Genomic DNA, 22,312 nt, shown 5'->3' with positions numbered 1-22,312 from the left:
GTTGACTAGCTCGCTACCCACCCTTGACAATGATTTGAGAGTCACAGCGATATACAGCATGGAAACAGGCCCTTCGGCCCAACCCATCCGTGATGATCAGGTCTCCTGAACTGAACTAGTCCCATTTGCCCTCGTCTGGCTTATACCCCTCTAAACCTTTCCCATCCATGTACCAAAAGTCTTTTAAATGTTGTAATTGTACCCAAAGATGTCCAAAGTCCAAAGATGTGCGTAGGTTAGGTGGATCGGCCATGCTAAATTGCCCCTTAGTGTCAGGGGAGGGGGGGGGACTAACTCGGTTAAATTCATAGGGTTATGGGGATAGGGCCTGGGTGGGATTGTGGTCATGCAGACTCAATGGGCCGAATGGTCTCCTTCTGCACTGTAGGGGTTCAGTGACTCTACCCACTTCTACCACCCACTCTACTCTGGCAGCTCATTCCGTATCCCCCATTCCCTTGTGGAATTCTCTACCTCCTGTTTCCCCCCCTCCCCCACCGCTTTGAGAAACCGTCCCCTCCTTGGAACACCGATGAGCTACTCACCGACCCCCCCCCACCCGCAACACCCCCACCCCCCACCCCTCCCCGGTCGCTGGATAACATCGATTGACTCACACCACACAACAGAACGAAGAGTGGATTCCTTTATTGAGTAGCTTTGAGCAAAAGGCAAATGTGCAGGTTGAGATTGGGCACCTCAGAGCAACCCAGGGCTCCCCGGGGGGTGGGGGGCGGGGGGCGGGGGGTGGTACAGATCCGGTTCCGGAGGCGGGGGTGTTCGGGCTGGCCCTACCCCCACAGCTAAGGGGCTGGCCACCATCGCAAAGTGGAAAGTGGGGCTTGGGGAGGCCCCTTATATTTTGAGTTAAGGTTTATTTATTAGTGTCACAGGTAGGCTTACATTAACACTGCGATGAAGTTACTGTGAAAATCGCCACACTCCTGTTCGGGTGCGCCAAGGGAGAATTTAGCACCCAACCAGTGCGTCTTTCGGACTGTGGGGGGAAACTGGAGCACCCGGAGGAAACCCACGCAGACACGGGGAGAATCTGCAGACTCCACACAGACAGTGACCTGAGTCGGGAATCGAACCCCAGGTCCCTGGTGCAGTGAGGAAGCAGTGTTAGCCACTGTGCCACCCCTCCGACTGGCAAGGCGTGCCCTCACATGGCTGGTACAACCTGCCTGTTAGGGAGGGGGTGTATCTGCATAATAAGGCATGGGTTTGACTTGGAACGGGAGGATTGTGTCCGGAGGGAGCCTGGGTTGCTCTTTTACAGACTGCCCTTCTCATCGAGAGATAAGACTGGAACCACATCAGGATAGATCCCGCAATCCCAAGATAGTGAGAGAAGCCACCACTATAGGTCTAGCATCAGGCCGGAGTTTCCCCAGCAGATCCTTCGGAGAGAGCCACACCGGATCGGTTCCTAACGGATCAGATTACTCCCTGGAGAGCAAACACAGCAGTGATTTTAAACATCACTTGCTCATTCCGCCAACCCAACATAAAGCCAATGTGAACTGTGCTAAAAAAAAATCTCCAAACTTGCTGTCACTTCATGAGTGGAGATCCAGACCTCCCACAACCACCCTCCCACCCCCAACACCCCGCCCCCCCCACCCCACCCCCAACACCTTGACCCCCTCCCTTCTCTGTCCTGGTCCACATTATTTATTGTACTCAATGAATGGGATGTGCATTTATTGCCCCCTGAGAAGGTGGTGGTGAGCTGCCTTCTTAAACTGCTGCAGTCTCTGTGCTGTAGGCCCACCCACCGTGCTGTTAGGGAGGGAGTTCCCCGATTTTGACCCAGCGACAGTGCAGGAACGGCCGATATATTTCCAAGTCGGGGAGTGGCTTGTGGGGGAACTTGAGGGTGGTGGTGTTCCCATGTGCCTCTGTCCTTGTCCCTCTAGATGGTAGAGGTCGTGGGTTTGGAAGGTGCTGTCTAACTTGGTGACTCGCTGCAGTGTATCTTGTAGATGGTACACACGGCTGTTACTGAGTGTCGGTGGTGGAGGGAGTGGATGTTTGTGGATGGGGTGCCAATCAAGCGGGGCTGCTTTGTCCTGGATGGTGTCGAGCTTCTTCAGTGTTGTTGGAGCTGCTCCCTTCCAGGCAAGTGGGGAGTATTCCATCACACTCCCGACTTGTACCTTGTAGATGGTGGACAGGCTCTGGGGAGTTGGAAGATGAGTTACTCTTTGACCTGCTCTGGTAGCCACAGTTTTAAATGACTGGCCCAGTTCAGTTTCTGGTCAATGGTAACCCCCAGGAAGTTTGTAATATGTGTGTGTGTGTGTGTGTGTGTGTGTGTGTGTGTGTGTGTGTGTGTGTGTGTGTGTGTGTGTAAATGTGTGTATATATGTAAGTGTCTGTGTGTGTATGTGGGTGTTTGAATGTATGTGCACGTATGTGTGTGTGTGTGTGTGTTTGTGTGTGTGAGTCAGAGGATCTGTATGTGTGTACATGCATGTATGTGGTGCATCTGTAAGTGTGTGAATGTGTCTAAGTATACATGATGAGAAGAGAAGGGATAGGACCTATAAAAGGTGAAGGGGGAAAGGTCTGTGTGGAACCAGAAGAAATGGCAGAGGTGCTTAATGAGTACCTTGCCTCAGTTTTCACAGTGGAAACTGATCTGGGAGATTTTGTTACGGATTTGCAGCAGATGGAAAAGATTGAGTATGTGGATATTAAGGAAGAGGATGTGTTAGAACTTTTGAATTCTATCAAGATAGATAAGTCGCCGGGACCAGATGGGATGTACCCCAGGTTACTGTGGGAGGCGAGGGAAGTGATTGCAGAGCCCCTGGCGATGATCTTTGCGTCGTCAATGGAGACGGGAGAGGTTCCGGAAGATTGGAGGATTGCGGATGTGGTTCCTATTTTCAAGAAAGGGAACAGAGATAGCCCGGGAAATTACCGACCGGTGAGTCTGACCTCAGTGGTTGGTAAGCTGATGGAGAGGCTTCTGAGGGACAAGATTTACGAGCATTTGGAGAGGTTTGACATGATCAGAAATAGTCAGCATGGATTTGTCAAGGGCAGGTCGTGCCTTACGAGCCTAGTTGAGTTCTTCGAAAATGTGACTGAACACATTGACGAAGGAAGTGCCATGGATGTGGTGTACATGGACTTCAGCAAGGCGTTTGATAAGGTCCCCCATGCAAGACTTCTTGAGAAGGTGAGAGGGCATGGGATCCAAGGGGCTTTGGCCTTGTGGATCCAGAACTGGCTTGCCTGCAGAAGGCAGAGAGTGGTTGTGGATGGGTCTTTTTCTGCATGGAGGTCAGTCACCAGTGGAGTGCCCCAGGGATCTGTTCTGGGACCCTTGCTGTTTGTCATTTTCATAAATGACCTAGATGAGGAAGTGGAGGGATGGGTTAGTAAGTTCGCTGATGACACGAAGGTCGGTGGTGTTGTGGATGGTCTGGAAGGGTGTCAGAAGTTGCAGCAGGACATAAATAGGATGCAGGACTGGGCGGAGAAGTGGCAGATGGACTTCAACGCGGATAAATGTGTAGTCGTCCATTTTGGCAGGACCAATGGGATGAACGAGTACACTATCAAGGGCAGGAGTCTTAGTAGTGTTGAAGAGCAGAAGGATCTTGGGGTCCGGATCCACAGGACTCTTAAATCGGCCTCGCAGGTGGAAGAGGTGGTCAAGAAGGCGTATGGTGTACTGGCCTTCATTAATCGAGGGATTGAGTTTAGGAATCGGGAGGTAATGCTGCAACTTTATAAGACCCTTGTCAGGCCCCACTTGGAGTACTGTGCGCAGTTCTGGTCACCTCACTATAGGAAGGACGTAGAAGCTATTGAAAGGGTACAGAGGAGATTTACAAGGATGTTGCCTGGACTGGGAGGCATGCCTTATGAAGTTAGGTTGAGGGAGCTGGGACTCTTCTCCCTGGAGAGACGAAGGTTGAGAGGCGACCTGATAGAGGTTTATAAAATGTTGAGAGGAATAGATAGGGTGGATTCTCAGAGGCTATTTCCCAGGTTGAAATGATCGCTACGAGAGGACACAGATTTAAGGTGCGGGGAGGCAAGTACAGAAGTGATGTTAGGAGTAAGTTTTTCACTCAGAGGGTGGTGAGTGAATGGAATCGGCTGCCGTCAGTGGTGGTGGAGACGAACTCGCTGGGGTCTTTTAAAAGACTTCTGGATGAGTATATGGGATTTAATGGGATTGGGGGTTATAGATAGGTGTTGATGTGATCGGCGCAACTCGTGGGCCGAAGGGCCTGTTTGTGCTGTAGTGTTCTATGTTCTATGTATGTGTTCACATGTTTAAGTGTACAGCTGTCCATGTGTATGTTTATGGCTGTGTCCATGCATGTGTGAGTGTGTGTGTGAGCGTGTGTGTGAGTGTGTGAGTATGAGTGTGCGTGTGAGTGTGTGTGTGAGTGCGAGTGTGTGCGTGCGCGCGTGAGTGTGTGTGCAACTGTGTGTGTGTTTGTGTGTGTGTGAGTGCGAGTGTGGGTGTGCAACTGTGTGAGTATGTGTGTGTGCATGTGTGTGGGTGAATGTGTGAGCGTGTGTGAGAGTGTCTGTGTGAGTGTGTGTGAGAGTGTGTGTGTGAATGTGTCTGTGTGAGTGTGTGTGTGTGTGTGTGTGTGAGTGTGTGTGTGTGAGTGCGAGCGTGTGTGTGAGTGTGTGTGTGGGTGAGTGTGTGTGTGAGTGTGTGTGTATGAGTGTGTGTGAGTCTGTGTCTGTGAGTGTGTGTGTGTGAGTGTGTGGGTGGGTGTGTGTGTGAGTGTGTGGGTGGGTGTGTGTGTGTGTGTGAGTGAGTGTGTGTGTGTGAGTGAGTGTGTGTGTGAGTGAGTGAGTGTGAATTAATAGTTGTGTTAATTTTATGTCCATTTAACCCATTAACTCCCTGAATGATCTGTTTGAGGCAGTGTAACACTTTGATCAGAGTGTGTGTGTGAGTGTGTGTGTATGAGTGTGTGAGTGTGTGTGTGTGTGGGTGGGTGTGTGTGTGAGTGTGTGTGTGAGTGAGTGTGTGTGAGTGTGTGTGTGAGTGAGTGCGTGTGTGTGTGTGTGTGTGAGTGAGTGTGTGTGTGAGTGAGTGAGTGTGTGGGGGCAGTTTGATCCTGCACAGGGATTCTATGGGCCTCAGTTTCCACACAGTAACTATTGTAGATTTATTAGACAGTGAATAATAAAAAAGTTTTATTACCTTTGAATGCACTGGTTCTGCAAAGAAAGTGAGAGAGGACAAGAGAGGTTAGCTTCTGTTCATAGAACCAGATAGAATATAACAACCAATGCCTGGAATTGTGGATATACTTTCCTGCCTAATTATATCTATGAGGAACAGGGGAGTCCATTCAACCCCTCAACCCCTCATTCTCCAATCACACCAGGACTGATCCACCCTTCAATTTAAATCATTTCACTTTCCTCCGTTATCCCAAAGGATTCAGCAAAAATCCATCGCTCACAGACTAGATCAAATAAAATCAAATTTTACACTCTCACTTCAGCATCTTTATGGATTTACTCTGTATCTAACCCCGTGCTGTACCTGTCCTGGGAGTGTTTGATGGGGACAGTGTAGAGGGAGCTTTACTCTGTATCTAACCCCGTGCTGTACCTGTCCTGGGAGTGTTTGATGGGGACAGTGTAGAGGGAGCTTTACTCTGTATCTAACCCCGTGCTGTACCTGTCCTGGGAGTGTTTGATGGGGGGACAGTGTAGAGGGAGCTTTACTCTGTATCTAACCCTGTGCTGTACCTGTCCTGGGAGTGTTTGATGGGGACAGTGTAGAGGGAGCTTTACTCTGTATCTAACCCCGTGCTGTACCTGTCCTGGGAGTGTTTGATGGGGACAGTGTAGAGGGTGCTTTACTCTGTATCTAACCCCATGCTGTACCTGTCCTGGGAGTGTTTGATGGGGGGGACAGTGTAGAGGGAGCTTTACTCTGTATCTAACCCCGTGCTGTACCTGTCCTGGGAGTGTTTGATGGGGGACAGTGTAGAGGGAGCTTTACTCTGTATCTAACCCTGTGCTGTACCTGTCCTGGGAGTGTTTGATGAGGACAGTGTAGAGGGAGCTTTACTCTGTATCTAACCCCGTGCTGTACCTGTCCTGGGAGTGTTTGATGAGGACAGTGTAGAGGGAGCTTTACTCTGTATCTAACCCCGTGCTGTACCTGTCCTGGGAGTGTTTGATGGGGGGACAGTGTAGAGGGAGCTTTACTCTGTATCTAACCCTGTGCTGTACCTGTCCTGGGAGTGTTTGATGGGAGACAGCGTAGAGGGAGCTTTACTCTGTATCTAACCCCGTGCTGTACCTGTCCTGGGAGTGTTTGATGGGAGACAGCGTAGAGGGAGCTTTACTCTGTATCTAACCCCGTGCTGTACCTGTCCTGGGAGTGTTTGATGGGGACAGTGTAGAGGGAGCTTTACTCTGTATCTAACCCCGTGCTGTACCTGTCCTGGGAGTGTTTGATGGGGACAGTGTAGAGGGAGCTTTACTCTGTATCTAACCCCGTGCTGTACCTGTCCTGGGAGTGTTTGATGGGGACAGTGTAGAGGGAGCTTTACTCTGTATCTAACCCCGTGCTGTACCTGTCCTGGGAGTGTTTGATGGGGACAGTGTAGAGGGAGCTTTACTCTGTATCTAACCCCGTGCTGTACCTGTCCTGGGAGTGTTTGATGGGGACAGTGTAGAGGGAGCTTTACTCTGTATCTAACCCCGTGCTGTACCTGTCCTGGGAGTGTTTGATGGGGACAGTGTAGAGGGAGCTTTACTCTGTATCTAACCCCATGCTGTACCTGTCCTGGGAATGTTTGATGGGGGGACAGTGTAGAGGGAGCTTTACTCTGTATCTAACCCTGTGCTGTACCTGTCCTGGGAGTGTTTGATGGGAGACAGCGTAGAGGGAGCTTTACTCTGTATCTAACCCCGTGCTGTACCTGTCCTGGGAGTGTTTGATGGGGACAGTGTAGAGGGAGCTTTACTCTGTATCTAACCCTGTGCTGTACCTGTCCTGGGAGTGTTTGATGTGGGACAGTGTAGAGGGAGCTTTACTCTGTATCTAACCCCGTGCTGTACCTGTCCTGGGAGTGTTTGATGGGGGACAGTGTAGAGGGAGCTTTACTCTGTATCTAACCCCGTGCTGTACCTGTCCTGGGAGCGTTTGATGGGGGGACAGTCCCTGTTTATGATGCCATACTGCTGGGGAGGGAGCCAATCACAAGTTCCCCTTTCTTAACCTGTACCATTTGTAATGAGACAATGAAATAAACTCACGTTTGCGTTGTGGATTTGATAATCATACCTGTGGGGAGGAGGAAGAATACAGAATAGTGAGCAAGATCATTTCATAAGTGAACGAGTGAGGTGTGTCGCACACTCGACTCTCTCTCCCACCGACCCACAGTCACCCCCGTCACCAAGGGCAAGCACTGCCATGTCTTGACAATACTCTCCCCCATGCTGTGTGGTCTAAGTCACTCACCATTCTAACTCTCACCACCGTGCCTGGTGAACTGGTGCGACGGCAATAATCTCTCTCTCAATGTCAAACAAAAGAGATCGTCACCAACTTCAGGAAGCGTAGTGGAGAACGTGCCCCTGTCTACATCAATGTGGTCAAAGTAGAAATGGTTGAGAGCGTCACGTTTCTAAGTGTCCAGATCACCGACAACCTGCCCTGGTCCCCCCATCTCGACACTATAGTTAAGAAAGCCCAACAACGCCTCTACTTTTTCAGAAAACTAAGGAAATTCAGCTACGACTCTCACCAGCTTTTACAGATGCTCCATAGAAAGCATTCTTTCTGGCTGTATCACAGCTTGGTATGGGCTCCTGCTCTGCCCAAGACCGCAAGGAATTGCAAAGGGTTGTAAATGTAGCCCAATCCATCACTCAAACCAGCCTCCCATCCACTGACTCCGTCTACACTTCCCGCTGCAAAGCAGCTGGCATAATCCAGGACCCCCATGCACCCCAGACATTCTCTCTTCCACCTTCTTCCATCGGGAGAAAGATACAGAAGTCTGAGATCACGTACTGTGGCCAAAGGGACCACCTAAAATGGCGATTTACAGAGCATGCTGGGATAATGTCATAGAACCCTACAGTGCAGAAAGAGGCCCTTCGGCCCATCGAGTCTGCACTGAACACAATCCTACCCAGGCCCTACCCCCATATATTATACCCACTAACCCCTCTAACCTACACATCCCTGGTCACCAAGGGGCAATTTCTTAGCATGGCCAACCTAACCCGCACATCTTTGGACTGTGGGAGGAAACCGGAGCACCTGGAGGAAACCCACGCAGACATGAGGAGAATGTGCAAACTCCACGCAGACAGTGACCCGAGCCGGGAATCGAACCCAGGACCCTGGAACTGTGAAGCAGCAGTGCTAACCCACTGTGCTACCGTGCTGCCCACGTGTAGTTGGACAAGTACTGAAACTACAGCTTAAAAGATAGAGATAAACAAGCTGCGACTCAGACAATTGAATACACAGGAAATAGGCCATTCCCAAAGACAATGGACACTTTCTGGTTAAACATATTTGTTTGCTTTAACCCCTTATTTGGGAGGGAGATACATGAGCTGCGTGCCTCCAGCACCTACAGGTATGGCCGTTGGGGGACACACCCAGAGATCGGTGTGGCAGCACCTGATTGGACCCTTATCGATCAGGGTGATCAAGTCCTGATCGATTGATTGACAAGAACCAGGAGGCCGCCCAAAAAGGACACAGAGTGAGGAGGGACAAAAGGGGCAATGCGACAGAAGGGGCTCTCTCTCTCTCTCTGACCCCACGAACGAGCTACAACGCTAGTGACCGTCGCCAGCGATGACCAGCATGAGGAGAGCCACCATACCTGAGAAGGAAGGTAGACCAGAGCCAGACCAGACACAGAGACCAGCGCACAGATAAAGGCCAATATCTGCCAGTCACACAAAGTTAAGTCAAGGTCTTGTATTGGACTTGAACTCTCGTATTTTCTGTCAGGTAACTTATTGTTCATTGGGTGGGTGATTATTGATTGTGTGTTTTAAATAAATATTGGTTGTACTAACAAGACTCGCAGTTCTTTTTCCATCACACAGACTGTGTGGCAGGCACAACAGTGCCAACTGATTGAAGAACAGCTTCTTCCCTGCTGCCATTTGAATGGACCTACCTCACATTAAGTTGATCTTTCTCTACACCCCAGCTATGACCGTAACACTACGGAGATACAGCATAACCGTGACACCCAACTCTGCTTAAAAAAGACTGGAAAACCGTACCCGACTGCAATCCGGACACCGAGGAAGACGAGGAAGAGGAACCTCCGGAGCTGCTGATCCTGAAAGGAGAAATGGAAGGAGTTCCGTTAGAGGGCTGCCCTTGGCATTACGTCTGACTGTTTGTCACCGTCGCCCCAGTACACCCCGTCCTCATCTCTGGTTCTGCCCCAGGGACCTCCGGTTACCCGCGGAGCGAAGCCAGCCTTGTGATTGGAGCGAGGGTGGGAGGCCTGGTCACATGACCTCCCCCCGCCCATTAATTAAAGGCGCAGAGCTTGTCACCCCCCCCTCTCCCCCCTCACCTGGCTTTGTCACAGATTTGGGCTTGAGGGGGGTGCTGGGGCTGGGGGGAGGTTGGTTGGAGGTGGGGAGGGTGGGGTTTGGATATCCCAGTCAGAGATATTGAGGGGGTCACCGGGATTAGCACCTTTTAGAGGCCCTACATAGAAACATAGGGATTTTCTCATTCAGCCAGGGAATTGTAGTAGGACCATTGGCCTCAGGCAGGATTTTCCATCCTTGGGGGGCGTGCGCAGCTGGAAAATCTCACCCACAGGAACTAGAAACTGAAGTAGGCCATTTGGCCCTTCGAGCCTGCTCCGCCATTCATTACACTTGTGGCTGATTGTCAAATTCAATATCCTGATCCGACTTTTGAATGGACCTCCCTCAAAGAACAAAACAGCCCGAGAAACAGGCCCTTCGGCCCAACGAGCCCGTGCCGCCATTTTAACCTTATGAGACCCCCCTCCACCCATGACCTTTGTCTATGCTTACGGCATTCCACATTGAGGGAAGACTAATTTAGGATCAATTTGTTACACCAATAAACCTAATAGCACATCTTTGGGGTGTGGGAGGAAACCGGAGCACCTGGAGAAAACCCACGCAAGCACGGGGAGAATCGCGTTGTGTTAATCTTTCTCGACACCCTCGTGATGACTCATAACACTACAGTCTGCACCCTCTCCTTTCCTGTCCATATCCCTCGATCCCTTTAACCCCCAGAGCGATATCTAATTTCTTCTTGAAATCACACAATGTTTTGGCCTTAACTACTTTCTGTGGGAGTGAATTCCATACATTCACCACCCTCTGGGTGAAGAAATTTCTCCTCACCTCAGTCCTAAAAGGTCCCTGTTGGGGAACACTTCAGCGGTCACGGGCATTCGGCCTCTGATCTTCGGGTAAGTGTTCTCCAAGGCGGCCTTTACGACACATGACAACGCAGAATCGCTGAGCAGACACTGATAGGCAAGTTCCACACACATGGGGATGGCCTCACCCGGGATCTTGGGTTCATGTCACGCTGTCTGTAACCCCCGTGACTTGCCTGGGCTTGTAAAATCTCACTAACTGTCCTGGCTTTAGGCAATTCTCATCTCTTCAAGCTGTGCTTAACCCTCTCTCCACTCACATTGTCTGTACCTGTAAAGACTTGATTACCTGAACAGACTCACCATTATCTTGCGATTGTGCCTTTGCCTATGTGTGCTGCGTCTGTGAGACCTACCTCTCCACCCACCTGATGAAGGAGCGGCGCTCCGAAAGCTCGTGGTTGGCCTTTAGCCTGGGGTTGTGAGACTCCTTACTGAAAGGTTTACCCCTTATCCCCGAACTATGACCCCTAGGTCTGGACTGCCCAAGAACACCTTACGTTTTTGACCAGACTTTTACCCATCTCTCCAAATGCTGTTGGGGTGTCAAGTTTTATTTGGTACTGATTCCAGTGAAGGGACATATTACTACAGTAACAGTGCCGTATATATACAAGCTAGTAGTTAATATTTATACAGCCCTTTTCATTCCCTTCCCCAAGCCCCGGGGAAGGTTTCCCAAGTTGATTCTCAACCTATTGAATGTGAATGCACCTTTATTTTTTGGGGGGGGGGAGGAGTCCAGTACTAGGGGGTTCATAGTTTGAGAATAAGGAGTAAAGCTTTTAGACTGAGCTGGAGCAATTTCTTCACCCAGAGGGTGGTGAATTCACTCCCACAGAAAGTAGTCGAGGCCAAAATTTTATGGGTGGGACTTTAGGGCTTCACTTGAATGAGACTGGAAATTTCCACCTGAGGTCAAAGGGCATTTCTGTTGTCTGCCCCTTGCCCGCTCCAATTCTGTTCCAATTCAGGCAAGGTGGTAGAATTGTGTGATTTCCAAGAAGGAATTAGATCTAGCTCTTGGGTCTAAAGGGATCAAGAGATATGGAGGGAAAGGGGGGGAATCAGGATATTGAATTTGATGATCAGCCATGATCAAAATGAACGGCAGGGCAGGTTCAAAGGGCCGAATGGCCTCCTCCTGCTCCTAGTTTCAATGTTCAACAAGTCCTGAAGTGGGATTTGAACCCGGGGCAGAGGTAGGGTCACTACCCACCGCGCCACATGCCACCTACTAACCTCACCCGGGACCAGTCGTAATGTCACAAAGGTTTATTTATTTATCAGCGTCGCAAGTAGGCTTACATTAACACTGCAATGAAGTTACTGTGAAAATCCCCGAGTTGCCACACTCCTGTTTGGGTACGCTGTGGGAGAATTTATCACGGCCAATGCACCCTAACCCACACATCTTTCAGACGGTGGGAGGAAACCAGAGGACCTGGAGGAAACCCACGCAGACACGGGGAGAATGTGCAACCTCCACACGGACAGTGACCCGAGCCGGGAATCGAACCCGGCTCCCTGGTGCTGGGAGGCAGCCGTGCTAACCCACTGTTGGTTTGAGTGGGCCTTGTGTAGAGAGGGGGTGAAAATGGTGTTGAAGACAGATTCAGCCACAATAGTCTGGAGGGACACCAGGGTAGGTTGTAGGAGAGTGTAGGGTGGGGAGGGGGGGATGAGACGGTGAGGTGGGATGGGAGGTGGCAATTGGTCTTAAACAGTTACAGCACCCCCCCCCCCCCACCCCCCGCAGTTCCTACTGCTCCCACTCAGTCGTCACTCATCTCCTTACTTCTGTCCACCGTCTAGGAGGGCTCTGTACTTCTGGATCTCGCCCTCCAGCCTCATCTTCTCGTTCAGCAGCGCCTCGTATTCCTGGGTCTGTATCTTCAGGCCATTGATGAGACCGGCCAGCTCCCCTTCCAGCCTTCCAACGTCATTGAGCAGTCTCTGCAGTTCATTGGAATATCTGAGCTCCGTATTATCCAGACTGTTCTGCAGAGCGGCTATCTGTGGAGTCAAAGGAAACACCCAGAGAGGGTTCGGTCAGGCTAACACAACGCCCTGTAATAAGTCTTCGGAGGCAGAAATCCCTTCACCTTGTCAAAGTCCAACAGGTTTATTTGGAATCACGAGCTTTCGGAGCGCTGCTCCTTCCTCAGGTGAGTGGTGACTTGGTAGAAAAAGGAAGTGTTCCCAAAGCTCGTGACTCCAAATAAACCTATTGGACTTTAAACTGGTGTTATGAGACTTCTTACTGTGCCCCACCCCAGTCCAATGTTGGCATCGCCACATCAAAATCCCTTCATATACAAACTCTCACACCAGTACTCAGGGTGCTCGTGGTCTCTGGGGAGGTACCAGAGGAACTGCCACTCCCTGTTAAGTACAAGGCAAAGACTCCCTGATTGGCCTTTCATTTGGATCCTCAATCAGGGGCTTCATACTCCAATAGGCCAACCTCAATGGCCTGACTGAAGCCATTACACCCCCTGCCCAACCCTAAGCCAAATCCGGATAAACACCACGCTCCGATGAGAGGGGGCTGCGAGTTGCCAAAGCTTACTTACAGTGCCGTTGAGGGAGTTATATTCAGCCTCGAGGGTCAGCAGTTGCTGTCGCAGTCCGGCCTGTTCTGTTTTACCCGTGGCGAGCGCTTGGGTGTTCTGCGTGACTTGAGTGGTTTGTATCTGCACCTGAGACACCGGAGACACAGAAAGAAAGAGAGAGAGAGAGAGAGAGAAAGGGGTTTACATTATCCACCTGAGACACCCTAGGAAGGCCATGGCCTAGTGGTAGGTCTAATGCACGTAGGAACTAGACAGAAAATGGCAGAACCCTTAACAGTATTGATAGGCAGAGGGATCTGAGCGTACAGATCCACCGATCACTGAAAGTGGCGACACAGGTGGATAAGGCAGTAAGAAAGCATATAGCATGCTTGTCTTCATAGAGTCATCGAGATTTCCAGCATGGAAAAAAGCCCTTTGGCTCAACTTGCCTTTTTTTTAACCTCTAATCTAGTCCCAATTGCCCACATTTGGCCCATATCCCTCTATGCCCGTCTTACCCATGTAACTATCTAAACGCTTTTTAAAAGACAAAATTGTTCCCGCCTCCACTAATACCTCTGACAGCTCGTTCCAGACACTCACCACCCTCTGTGTGAAAATATTCGTATCTCTCCCCTCAGTTTTAGAATTTTGCACGGTCAGTACACCTAACCAGCACGTCTTTCAGAGTGTGGGAGGAAACCCACGCAGACACGGGGGGAATGTGCAGACTCCACGCAGACAGTAAACCCAAGCCGGGAATCGAACCCAGGTCCCTGGCACCGTGAGGCGGCAGTGCTAACCACTGCGCCACCGTACCGCCCCTAAGGATCTCAGAATATTGGGGCCACACTTGATTCTTTTTCCATCATTATCCTATGAACGCGATCCTGAACTGAATCCTGCTGAGGTGTTTGTCTATTACTGGCTGAAGAGTTTCTTCCAGTCCCCCTCTTTCTCCGCTCGTGTACGCGTGCTGCCGGCACTGAGCTCGATGTGAGGGCGCGCGCTGCCGGCACTGAGGTCAATCCTACCTGCTGGTTGTACCAGGTGTCCAAATCCCTTTGGTTGTCCTCCGCCATCTTGGCGTAGGCGTCACGCATTTGCTTCAAGGCCTCAGCCAGGTCAACGGAGGGAGCTGCGTCCACCTCCACCTGGATGTCCTGGGTCTTCTGCTGTCGCAACAGCCTCAGTTCCTGAAAGGGCAAAGGGCGGGTGGAGGTGGGGGGGGGGGCAATAAAATGTTAGAACAGTGCACCATTGTACTAACTCACTACTAGCACTAGGGGGCATGAAAGTCCCATTGTACTACCCAACCACTGGCACTAGGGGGCACCAAACTGTCATTGTGCTACACCATCTCAGGCACTAGGGGCACTATACACCCATTGTACTACTCCACCTTTGGCACTAGGGGGTACCATACTCCCATTGTAATAACTCACTACGAGCACTAGGTGGTGCTACACTAGCATTCTACTACCTCACTACTGGCACTAGGGGGCACCTTATTCCCATTGTACCACCCCACCACTGGCTCCAGGCGACAATACACTATCATTCTATTACCCACCACTGGCACTAGGGGGCACTATACTCCCATTGTACTACCTCTGTATTGGCACTAGGGGGCGCTATACTGTCATTCTACTGCCCCACCACTGGCACTAGGGGGCAGTACCCTACCATTGTGTGCGATGTGGAGAACCCAGACCACCCCCAAGCAGCCTACCTCAGCATGGTTCTTCTTCAGGAAGGCAACCTCATCCTCCAGGGCAGCGATGTCTCGGGCCAGATCACTCTGTAGCTGCAGATATGTGTCCTTGAGTTGGTGCAGCCCATTAATGTCAGCCTCCACCGACTGCCTCAGCATCAGTTCCGACTCCCACCTGGAGCAAGAAGAGCAAACAACCATCATCACAGCACTGAAGGGGGGGGTTGGCTTTAATCCTGGCTTATATCCTTATTCTGAGACTGGTTACCTGAGTTTTACTCACCCCCCCCCCCCAGCCACCCCCCCATGCCTGGGACCTCTCTGGACAATTATTCCAACGCTCTCCTGAATGACCTTTCACCCTTGACTCTCCAAAAACCTGAGGTCATCCAAAACATTGCTTCACCTGACGAAGGGGCAAACCCTGAAAGCTAGTGGCGTTTACTACCAAATAACCCTGTTGGACTTTAACCTGGTGTTGTGAGATTTCTTACTGCCATGATAGAGGCAGTGGGCTGGGATTCTCCGATCTCGCGTGCCCTTGCATCACAGCCGGTGAGAACGGAGAATATGGCACTCAGCCAAGTCTCCATGCACAGCAGCGGGACTGGAAAACCCCAGCTGCAGGCCAGGTCGGAGAATTCTGGCCAGTATTCATATGGCTGGTCCAGTTCAGTTCCTCATCAACAGATGTAGTGAACCCATCATGGGGAGATAAGGGGAGATCTTATAGAAACGTGTAAGATTATGAAGGGAGTAGATAGAAGCAGGGAGGTTGTTTCCACTGGCGGGTGAAACTAGAACGAGGGAGCGTGGCCTCAAAATAAGGGGAAGCAGATTTGGGATTGAGTTGAGGTCTTCACCCAAAGGGTTGTGAATCTGTAGATTTTCCTGCCCAGTGAAGCAGTTGAGGCTACCTCATTGAATGTTTTTAAGGCAAGGACAGATAGATTTTTGGTCAGTAAAGGAATTAAGGGTTACGGTGAGCGGCCGGAGCTGAGTCCACGAAAAGATCAACCACGATCTTACTGAATGGCGGAGCAGGCTCGAGGGGCCAGATGGCCTACTCCTGCTCCTGGTTCTTACCACAGGGCATTGGTTAGGGGACCAGTGTTGCCAGAACATCACTGCTTATAGATTTACGAGAGTCCCAGGCCTTTGCGAAATATAAGATGGAGATTGAGAAAAATAACCTTTCCACCTACTTGTTCTTGAAGTCTTCAGCTGCGAGCTTCGCATTGTCAATCTCCAGGCTGATGTGGGAATTCTGCAGGATACTGTTGAGAATCTGATGGAAGGTGGGTCAGACAGCGTTAGAAAGGGGGTAGAGAGACCAGGTTCAGACCCATCATTGACAGTAGGTGCCTTTAAATCAACCCCTTGCTATTGGGATGGGCAGGGAGATTGGACTGGCGAGAGTATAATTCCGGGCTACCCAAGGCAGACATATTCCAGCCAGACTAAAGGCAGGGTGGCTTGCTCTCTGGCCGGGGAATCAGGCCATCATTTTTCTCATTACAGAAGCAAGATGGACAGGATATTGTCCAAAACATCAAATATATCGTGGAGACCCACAATCATTCTGATCAGAGTCAAACACCTCAGTAAATGAGTGGCTAGTTTCTCTTGTCTCTACTTTGACAGCACAAACATGATGGGCTCAATGGCCTCTGTCTGCACCATGACTTTCCCATGGTTCATTCTGGACATGAGGTTCTCTCAGGTGCCCCTGGCAACAAAAGACTGACTAACTCACTAATTAGCTAACACCGGGACTGAGAGATTCTGACTAACTGACAGTATGGACAGAAGGCCAGAGCACTAACTAGCACCACGGGGAGAAAACTATAACTAACTCTACAGTGAGGAGAATATACCAAACTAACATTGGGAGCAGCAATTTCTAACTAACTACCTAACTTACTAACTAACACTAGAGATGGGAGAGTCTAACTAACTAACTAACACCACAGATAGAAGATTCTAACTAACAAACTAATACTAGGTATAGAAGATTCTAACTAACATAGAGTCGAAGATTCTAACTAACTAACATTAGCGACAGAAAAGTCCAACTAACTAATTAACTAAGACTAGAAAAAGATTCTAACTAGTTAACAGTAGTGATGGAAGATTCTAACAGGCTAAGCTAGGAACCGAGTATAACTAACTAATTAACACTGGGGATGAAAGATTCTAACTAAAACTAGTGATAGTAAAGTCTAACTAACTAACATCGCAGATGGAAGATTCTAACTAATTAACTAACACTAGGGATAGAAATTCTAACAAACTAGCACTAGGAATCGAGTATAACTAACTAACACTTGGGGATAAAGATTCTAACTAACTAACACTAGTGATAGTAAAGTCTAACTAACTAACACCACAGATGGAAGGTTCTAACTAATTAACTAACACTAGGGATAGAAAATTCTAATTAGCTAACACTAGGAATTGAAGAATATAAGGTTAGAGGGATTAGCGGGTATAATATGTAGGGATATGGGGGTAGGGCCTGGGTGGGATAGTGTTTGGTGCAGACTCGATGGGCCGAAGGGCCTCTTTCTGCACTGTAGGGTTCTATGATTCTATGATTTTATAACTAACTAACACTAGGTATAGAAGATTGTAACTACTATCACTAGGTATGGAAGGTTCTAACTTATACTAGGGACAAAAGACTACTCACTAACATTGCAACCAGGAAATTCAAACTAACACGAGGACAGGTGATTCTGTCTAATTTGTCAATATTCAAGTTGTGTTTTTTTGTAACCTTTATTTGCAGAAGTTTCTAGAACAAGAGGATGCAGGCAGGTGGTATGAAAGTGAGCCAACGTTTAGACTAGTGGCACGCCCAGTGAATTACTCAGGGAGTGTGAGGACGTTCCTCCGGACGGTGACATTCTGGGACAGTAGCCACATGTTCTACACTGGAGTGTGGTTCAAAGGCAAAAGTAGGTGGCATTGTCCCTTCAATAAAAAATACTTTCATCATAGAAACCCTACAGTACAGAAAGAGGCCATTCGGCCCATCGAGTCTGCACTGACCACAATCCCACCCCAGCCCTACCCCCATATCCCAACACATTTACCCACTAATCCCTCTAACCTACACATCCCAGGACATTAGGGGCAATATTAGCAAGGTCAATCAACCTAACCCGCACATCTTTGGGCTGTGGGAGGAAACCGGGGCACCCGGAGGAAACCCACGCAGACACGAGGAGAATGTGCAGTCTCCACACAGACAGTGACCCGAGCCAGGAATCGAACCCAGGTGCCTGGAGCTGTGAAGCAGCAGTGCTAACCACTGTGCTACCGTGTCACCTATCGGAATGTGGGTGACGTTGGCCATCCCTAATTGCCCTCGAACTGACCTGGACCATTTCATGGGGGGGGTGGCAGTTGCCACGTTGGTTTGGGTCTGGAGTCACGTGTAGCGTACGCAAGATCCCTCGCCCACTCAGCCCCCTGTGACAATGAGTGGCTGGCAGTGGGCTTAACATCCGAATTGTCCAATTGGATTGCTCAGGGGCAGCGGCAGTGGCAATGTCACGGGGTTAATAACCCAGAGGCCCAGGCTCCGGGGGTTCAAATCCCACCACGGCAGTGGGTGGAATTTAAATTCAATTAATAAAACCTCTAATTGAAGGTTGGCCTCAGTAAAAGTGACCATAAAAGTATCAGCGACGGTCGTTAAAAACCCATTTAATGGGTAGGAAATCATAGAATCCCTACAGTGCAGAAGGAGGGCATTCGGCCCATCGAGTCTGCACTGACTCTCTGACAGGGTATCTTAACCTGCTCTGGTGAAAGGGTCACCCTGGCTTGAACATTCACTGGAATTTTACCAGGCCCACCCTCCACAGGAGTTGGAGGGGGCGAGGAGCAGAGTGGGGGAAGGTCCGTTGACCTCAGGCAAGGTTTTACGGGATGAGCGAGGTCATAAAATCCCGCCCATTGTCTCTATTCTCTCTTGTTGGACTGGGGTAAACACAGTAAGAAGTCTCACAACACCACGTTAAAGCCCAACAGGATTATTTGGTAACGAATGCCACTAGCTGTCGGAACGCTGTTCCTTTGTCAGGTAAGTGGGGAGTTCTGATCAGAACTACGTACTACCCCTTTGAAATAGCCCTTGCAAGCCCCTCAGTTCAAGGCCAGTGAGGCATGGGCAACAAATACTGGTCTGGTCACATCCCGTGAGTTATAAGGAGCAGCTGGGTAGACTGGGACTTCTTTCCCTGGAACCAGTTCTGGGGGGCAGCTGCCACTTTGGCTTGGATCTGGTTTGGGTCCTTTTTATCATAGAATCCCACAGTGCAGGAGGAGACCATTCGGCCTATCGTGTCTGCACCGACCATAATCCCACCTAGGCCCTATCCTCATAACCCCATGTACTTACCCTAGCTAATCCCCCTGACACTAAGGAGCAACTTAGCATGGCCAGCCCTCCTAACCTGCACATCTTTGGACACTAAGGGGCAACTTAGCATGGCCAACCCTCCTAACCTGCACATCTTTGGGAGGAATACCTGGAGGAAACCCACACAGACACGGGAAGAATGTGCAAACTCCACACAACAGGGAGGCCAGGATTCAAACCTGGGAACCTGGCGCTGTGAGTCAGCAGTGTTAACCACTGCGCCACTGTGCTGCTCCAGCATGGAAGGCTTAGGGGTGATCTTACGGAGGTCCATAAAATAATGAAGGGCATAATAAGGTAGATAGTCAAAATCTTTTCAGGGCAATCTAAAACTAGAGGGTATAGGTTTAAGGTGAGAGGGGAGAGATACAAAAGGGTCCAGAGGGGCAATTTTTCCACACAGACACGGGGAGAATGTGCAAACTCCACACAGACAGTGACTCAAGCCGGGAATCGAACCCGGCTCCCTGGAGTTAGATAGGTATGGACGGATGTGGACCAAACGCGAACTAGCTTAGTGTAAAAAGTGAGCTGCATGGACAATTTTTGCCAGAGAGCCTGTTTCTAAGCTGTAAACCTCTATGATGGCATGGTGGCACAGTGATTAGCCTCACAGCGCCAAAGACCCAGGTTCAATTCCAGGCTTGGGTGACTGTCAGTGTGGAGTCTGCATATTCTCCCCGTGTCTGCGTGGGTTTCCTCCAAGTGCTCTGGTTTCCTCCCACAGTCCAAAAAATTGCAGGTGGATTGACCATGCTAAATTATCCCTCAGTGTCCAAAGATGTACAGGTTAGGTGGATTGGCCATGCTAAATTGCCCCTTAGAGTCCAAAGATATGTAGGTTAGGTGGATTGGCCATGCTAAATTTCCCAGTGCCATGGGATTAGCAGGGTAACTGTGTGCGGTTATAGGGATACAACTTGTGTGGGATTGTGGTCGGTGCAATGGGCCAAATGGCCTCCTTCTGCACTGTAGGGATTCTATGACACAAAAGTACACATTTAAAAATAGAGGCAAGTGAATGATGCATTATAAATGCCCTCTACCTGTTGCTGCAGGGGCTTGATCGTGGATTCGTAGATAGACCAGTCGAAGCATTCAAAAGACCTTGAGGAGGCAAACTCTCGGATCTCCTTCTCCAGGCTCAGGTTGCCTTGTTCAAGTGAGCGGACCTGCTCCATGTAGACGCTCAAGCGGTTATTGAGGTTCTGCATGGTGTCTTTCTCGTTCCCCCCGAGGCCCCCCACCAGGAAGGATGTAGAACCTCCACCAAACCCTGCCCCGAGACCACCCCCGTAGCCCCCCGAGCTGATGCGGGTCTGGCGGGTGCCATAGCTCTGCAGCGAGCGGCTGGAGTAAGAGCGGCTTGGTGCGGCCGAGCGGATTAAGCTGACACTGCTCGCGGGGAACTGGCGGCCGGAGCCCTGGCTAAAACCGCCACCCCTTCTGCTGGTGATGGTCACACTCTGAGTCGCCAAGCTTGACATGGTGGAGCAAGGTGAAGTAGCGCGCGCTCTCACGAGAGGGTATCGCCCAGGTACTGTGTGTCGCTGGCTCCCAGTCAGAGTCAGTGGCAGTGGCTCTGCTCTCCTGCTCCTTATACGGTGAGAGTTGGTGGCCACCGCGGGCACACCCTCACCAGTTACAACCGCACCCACCTCCAACAAGGCAAGACCTGTTTCTTCTCATATCTCCCTTGCCTCAGGCTGGCTTAAACTCAAACCTGTTGAGCTGCTGGGTTGACAGACAGGGTAAGCACGGAATTATTGTCATTTAAAACCTCCCACACAGAAAATATGGATTGGAACAGAGAGAAATAAAAGCAGCCATTCAGCCCTTTGAGGCTATTCCTCATTCAGTGGCAGCTCCTCTATCTCAACACACCAGATTCCCCGTTATATCCTTCCCGGTCCAATACATTTTGGCATCCACGACTATCTGTGGTCAAATGTTCCACAGATTCACCACCCACTGAATGAAGAAATGCTCCTTCCTAGGGTTGAAAGGTCAAATATTAGGGGGACATAGGTTTATGGGGAATGGTTTAAAGGAGGTGTGCAAGGCATGTTTTTTTACACAGAGGGTGGTGTGAGGGTCTGGAACGCGCTACCCGGGGAGTGGTGGGAGTACCTGCGATTGCAGCATTTAAGGGTCATTAGATGAATTTCCCAGGGCTGAAATGGTCGCTACGAGAGGACACAGGTTTAAGGTGCTGGGGAGCAGGTACAGAGGAGATGTTAGGGGTAAGTTTTTCACTCAGAGGGTGGTGAGTGAATGGAATCGGCTGTTGTCGGTGGTGGTGGAGGCGAACTCGCTGGGGTCTTTTAAAAGACTTCTGGATGAGTATATGGGATCTAATGGGATTGGGGGTTATAGATAGGTCTATGGCTTAGTAGGTATAGAAGTGATTGGCGCAGCTAGTGGGCCGAAGGGCCTGTAGTGTTGTGCTGTAGTGTTCTATGAATACATGAATAGGTTGGGAATGGAAGGATATGGACTCTCTAAGTGCAAACAGTTTTAGTTCAGTCAGGCGTCATGGTTGGCACAAGCTGGAGGGCCGAAGGGTCTGTTCCTGCGCTGGACTGTTCTTTGTCTCCTCATCTCAGTCCGAAATCTTAGATCCCTACGTTGGAGGCAAGGCCATTCGGCACATCACATCTGTGACAACTCTTTTACAGAGTATCTTACCCAGGTCCTCTCCCCTGCCCTCTCCCCATAACCCCACACATGGCCAATCCACCTAATCTGCACATCTTTGGACACGAAAGGGCAATTTAGCATGGCCAATCCACCTAATCTGCACATCTGTGGACACTAAGGGTCGATTTAGCATGGCCAATCCACCTAATCTGTACATCCTTGGGCACTAAGGGACAATTTAGCATGGCCAATCCACCTAACCCGCACGTCTTTGGACTGTGGGAGGAAACTGGAGTAACTGGAGGAAACCCACGCAGACACGGGGAGAATGTGTAAACTCCACACAGACAGTGACATGAGGCTGGAATTGAATCTGTGTCCGTGGCACTGTGAGGCAGCAGTGCTAACAAGTGAATGGTCTATCCTCGATCTTGTGACTGTGACCCCCTTGGTCCAGATCCCTTCAGCCAGAGAAAACATCATTCCTGCATCCAGTCTGTCCAGCGTTGTCAGAATTTTATACCTTTCAATGTGA

At 50.1% G+C, this 22,312-nt stretch overlaps 1 protein-coding gene across 1 annotated transcript; it reads right to left on the bottom strand.

The window, feature by feature from the left end:
- Positions 1 to 748: 748 nt before the first annotated feature.
- On the bottom strand, positions 749 to 20,733 carry LOC145361105 (keratin, type I cytoskeletal 19-like). The gene is made up of 10 exons (XM_080216696.1): positions 20,184 to 20,733; positions 15,911 to 15,993; positions 14,724 to 14,880; positions 14,026 to 14,187; positions 13,010 to 13,135; positions 12,232 to 12,449; positions 9,277 to 9,335; positions 7,273 to 7,300; positions 5,195 to 5,211; positions 749 to 1,452 (listed from the first exon to the last, which is right to left on the bottom strand). Exons 1-10 carry the CDS (start codon positions 20,622 to 20,624, stop codon positions 1,433 to 1,435), a joined length of 1,311 nt encoding a protein of 436 aa, XP_080072822.1. The 5' UTR covers positions 20,625 to 20,733; the 3' UTR covers positions 749 to 1,432.
- Positions 20,734 to 22,312: the final 1,579 nt, after the last annotated feature.

The sequence above is a fragment of the Carcharhinus amblyrhynchos genome, chromosome 33 (genome assembly GCF_965287045.1).
Source record: "Carcharhinus amblyrhynchos chromosome 33, sCarAmb.v2.hapA, whole genome shotgun sequence".
In the NCBI taxonomy this organism is placed as follows: Eukaryota; Metazoa; Chordata; class Chondrichthyes; order Carcharhiniformes; family Carcharhinidae; genus Carcharhinus; species Carcharhinus amblyrhynchos.
The sequence above is the reverse complement of the archived record's forward strand: the minus strand, read 5'-3'. Positions and strand labels throughout refer to the sequence as shown.